General features: G+C 37.8%; 1 protein-coding gene across 1 annotated transcript in view; it reads left to right on the top strand.

Moving 5' to 3' along the window:
• The window catches only part of ZGRF1 (zinc finger GRF-type containing 1), an 88,528-nt gene that overhangs the window by 62,635 nt on the left and 22,106 nt on the right, over positions 1 to 3,787 (top strand). The window contains exons 16-17 of the mRNA XM_037732324.1: positions 2,552 to 2,695; positions 3,340 to 3,454. Of these exons, the coding sequence (XP_037588252.1) occupies positions 2,552 to 2,695; positions 3,340 to 3,454 (259 nt within the window). The remainder of the gene's footprint in view (positions 1 to 2,551; positions 2,696 to 3,339; positions 3,455 to 3,787) is intronic.

Raw genomic sequence — 3,787 nt, 5'->3', positions numbered from 1 at the left:
AGAGTTTCACTCTCATTACCCAGGCTGGAGTGCAGTGGTGCAATCTTGGCTCACTGCATCTTCCGCCTCCTGGGTTCAAGCAGTTCTCCTGCCCCAGCCTCCTGAGTAGCTGGGATTACAGGTGTCCACCACTATGCCTGGCTAATTTTTTTGTATTTTTAGTAGAGACGGGGTTTTACCACGTTAGCCAGGCTGGTCTCAAACTCCTGACCTCAGGTGATCCACCTGCCTTGGCCTTCCAAAGTGCTGGGATTACAAGGGTGAGCCACCCTGCCTGGCTGGCACTCTGATTCTTCTTCTTCTTCTTCTTCTTTTTTTTTTTTTTTTTTTTTTTTATTTGCTTTTTCTGACTGAGAGTTTTAGTTTTTTCTTCATGATTTTGATAGTCTTATATTTCTTTATGCAGTGTCTAACTTGGTTTTTCCTTTTATTCTCCTTTTGGGCACATTATGGGCCTTTTAAATCTAAAGTTCATTATTATTATTTTATTACTTCTGGGAAATTGATCTTCATTATTTCTTCAAATAATCTTCCTCTTTATTCTTTTTCTCCTTTCAAGGTCTTTTGTTATTCAAATGTTAGCACTCTGGATCCGTCTTCCAAATCTCTTAATTTTTCTTTTATATTTTCTGAATTTTTGTCTTTTATTACTTTTGGGAAGTATCAATATGATTATTTGAATTGGCTATTTATTGCTCAAATGTATCTATTCTACTATTTATCAATTATAACTTTATTTCAACTGCCATATTTTTCCAACCTAATATTTCTGTTCATTTCTTTTTCATATTTAAAAAAAAAATTTTAATTTTTGTGACAGGGTCTTACTCTGTCACCCAGGCTGGAATAGAGCAATCATGGCTCACTGCAGCATTGACCTCCTAGGCCCAAGAGATTCTCCCACCTCAGCCTCCTGAGTAGCTGGGATTACAGGTGCAAACCACTACACCCAGCTAGTTTTTTAAAAAAAATTTTTGTAGCGATGGGCTCTTGCTATGTTGCCCTGGCATATCTTGAACTCGTGGGCTTAAGTAATCCTCCTGATGTAGCCTCCTAAAATGTTGGGATTATATGTGTGAGCCAGTGCCTGGCCTGTTTTCTTGTATGTAAGTACATATGTATTTGTTTATTGAGATGAGGTCTGACTACTTTTAATAGGCTGGTCTCAAACTTTGGGACTTAAGCACTTCTCTCATGTCAGCCTCCCAAGTAGCTAGGACTACACGTGTGCGCCACTGCACTCAGCCCTTATTATTTTACCTTGTTACTGTCTTCCTTTACCTCTTTTCGTCTCTTTACCAGGCCAAGCTTAAATTATTTGTCTATCTATTCTAGCTTTCTCTTTTCTATATGAATCTATAATCCAGTTTTTTTTTTAAGTCTTTGTGTTCCTCAAATGTCTCATTATTTTGGTCTGTGAACTCATTTTCCCTTGGCAGTATCAGCTTTTCTTTCTGGAAATGTATGTCGGGAAAGGCCCACCCCAATCTGGTCAGCTCTGAGGAGCTCAGGGAGTTGAAGGCTTAACTGAGCTATAGAGTGGAGAGCACCAGGCACCAGAAAATCACAGCTACCCACAGAATAATCCCTAAAGTGAAGTCTAAACCCTCTGTTTAAAGGAAAAAAGCAACATTAAGAGGTATAATTTCTTAGACTGTAAAATTCTTCAGTTCTAGGAGTTTGGAGGTGAGGTAGAGACTGCCTGTGATCAATGAGTTACCATCTGTTTCTCTCCACTCTTTAGAGCACAGAGGTTGCATTGCTGCCCTGATTTTTTTTTTTTCCCCTCCAGAGGATTTCTGGACTAGGAGTATAAATTGTCTTATGGATAGGTAGTCCCTACTTGTCCTAGGACAATTGTGGATGCGGGGAGGATGGGATGGGAAGCAAGAACGGAACTCCAAAAGCCTCCCCACCCTCTTTGATCCTCTCTTTCTTTACAGCCCTTCTGCCCTTTGCCAAAATCAGTTCAAGGAAACATACACCAGTTAAAAACAGCCCCTCCAACTCAAGGTTTTCCATGGTTTTTCCACTTCTCTCTGTTCTCTACAGAAAGGAAGCCAACTGCTTCCAGAACTGCTATGAGAAATAAATTTCCACTATTTGTGAATTACTCATTTGAGATTTTTTTTTATAGCAGCCTGAACGGATTAATATAATAGTCTTATGTGCTGGTCCATGTCCTGCCTTCTTAGGCCTTATGTGGGTTCATGCAAAACCTAGGGATTCCCATTGTACCTAACTTATCTTCCCATGTGATGTCTCTGCCTTCCTTCTTCCTCACTCTGTAATTCTGCCACCTCTTTAGTCTTTTTCTATGTGATTCAAGAGGTACTGTATTGATTGCAGAATCTGATACTGGTTCTTTTGTTCAGGAGAACTACCAACCTTTAGGTTGATAGTTGATGAATATCTTTCCAGAACTTCTCATCATGTGTAGGTAAATATGTGCTATAGATGCATGTACACACATTTGCAAATACTTATAATTTAAAAAAATATAGAACCATACATGTGTCTGTATAGTATTTTAAAATGTTTGTCTTTTCAGACGACCTTTGGGTGGTTTCAAAAACCCTAGACTTTGAGCTGGATACTTTTATTGCGTGTAGTGCTTTCTTTGGACCATCATCTATCAATGAGATAGAACTACTGCCTTTGAAAGGCTATTTCCCTTCTAACTGGCCCACCAACAGTGAGTATTACTATGCTCATTTTAGTCTATATTTAAAAAGAATGATAGACATAAGATGCACTATTTGATTAAAGCCAACAAAAAGCACCCACCTCTAGTTCTTACTGTTGTGTACAATGTGTTCCTGAAAATGTGTATGAAAGTTGAATATATAGATATTTCCTTGAGGAAGAATGCTGTGTGTGGGATTGTTTTGTTCTAATTTTCTAATTAGATTGTTCTGGTTTTCTGTTTTCCATATATTTCTGTAAAGTAATTGAAGAAAAAATACAAGGAAGTGTTTAAAAATTATACAAATACTACTGTATGGCACAAGTGATATGTTAATTAAAGGGAACTGCTGTCTGTGAAGTTGTGCCACTGGGTACTAACTCAACACAGCTGTTCTTGTTCATTTGCTGATGTATGGAAGTCCAAATATGATTTAAATTATGCAATTTATGGGTACCTATTATAAAACAAATGGGCAGATAGCATAGTAATTTAATGAATGTGAGTTTGGGATCTCTGTGTGTGTTTAAGAGTTTGTTTTATGTCATGTGCTTAATTTAGTAGCCAAACTCTGAGTTCTGTGGACATTTAACATAGTTTTTATGGTCCATTTTGTTTACATCAAATGTTTATTTTCTGCATCTTCTGTACAGTGGTTGTCCATGCGTTATTGGTTTGTAATGCTAGCACAGAACTGACAACTTTGAAAAACATTCAGGACTACTTTAATCCAGCTACTCTACCTCTAACACAGTACCTGTTAACAATGTAAGTCATTTTCTTTTTACCTTTGAGTCATTGGTATTAAAAAATACTAATCAGAAGTGAATATGAAAATTCAATAAAAATACATTACAAAATGTTGCCAATGAAATTGTAATTATTTTTCAGACTATGACATTACTGTTAGTAGTTAAAAAGAGAAAAGGGCCTGGGTGCGGTGGCTCACGCCTGTAATCTCAGCACTTTGAGAGGCTGAGGCAGGCAGATCACCTGAGGTCGGGAGTTCAAGACCAGCCTGACCAATATGGAAAAACCTTGTCTCTACTAAAAGTACCATAACTGGGCGTGGTGATGCATGCTTGTATTCCCAACTACTTG

This window comes from Cebus imitator, unplaced genomic scaffold (genome assembly GCF_001604975.1).
Source record: "Cebus imitator isolate Cc_AM_T3 unplaced genomic scaffold, Cebus_imitator-1.0 Scaffold17, whole genome shotgun sequence".
NCBI classification, from domain to species: domain Eukaryota; kingdom Metazoa; phylum Chordata; class Mammalia; order Primates; family Cebidae; genus Cebus; species Cebus imitator.
Note: the sequence above shows the minus strand (reverse complement) of the source record. Positions and strands in the feature narration are given on the sequence as shown.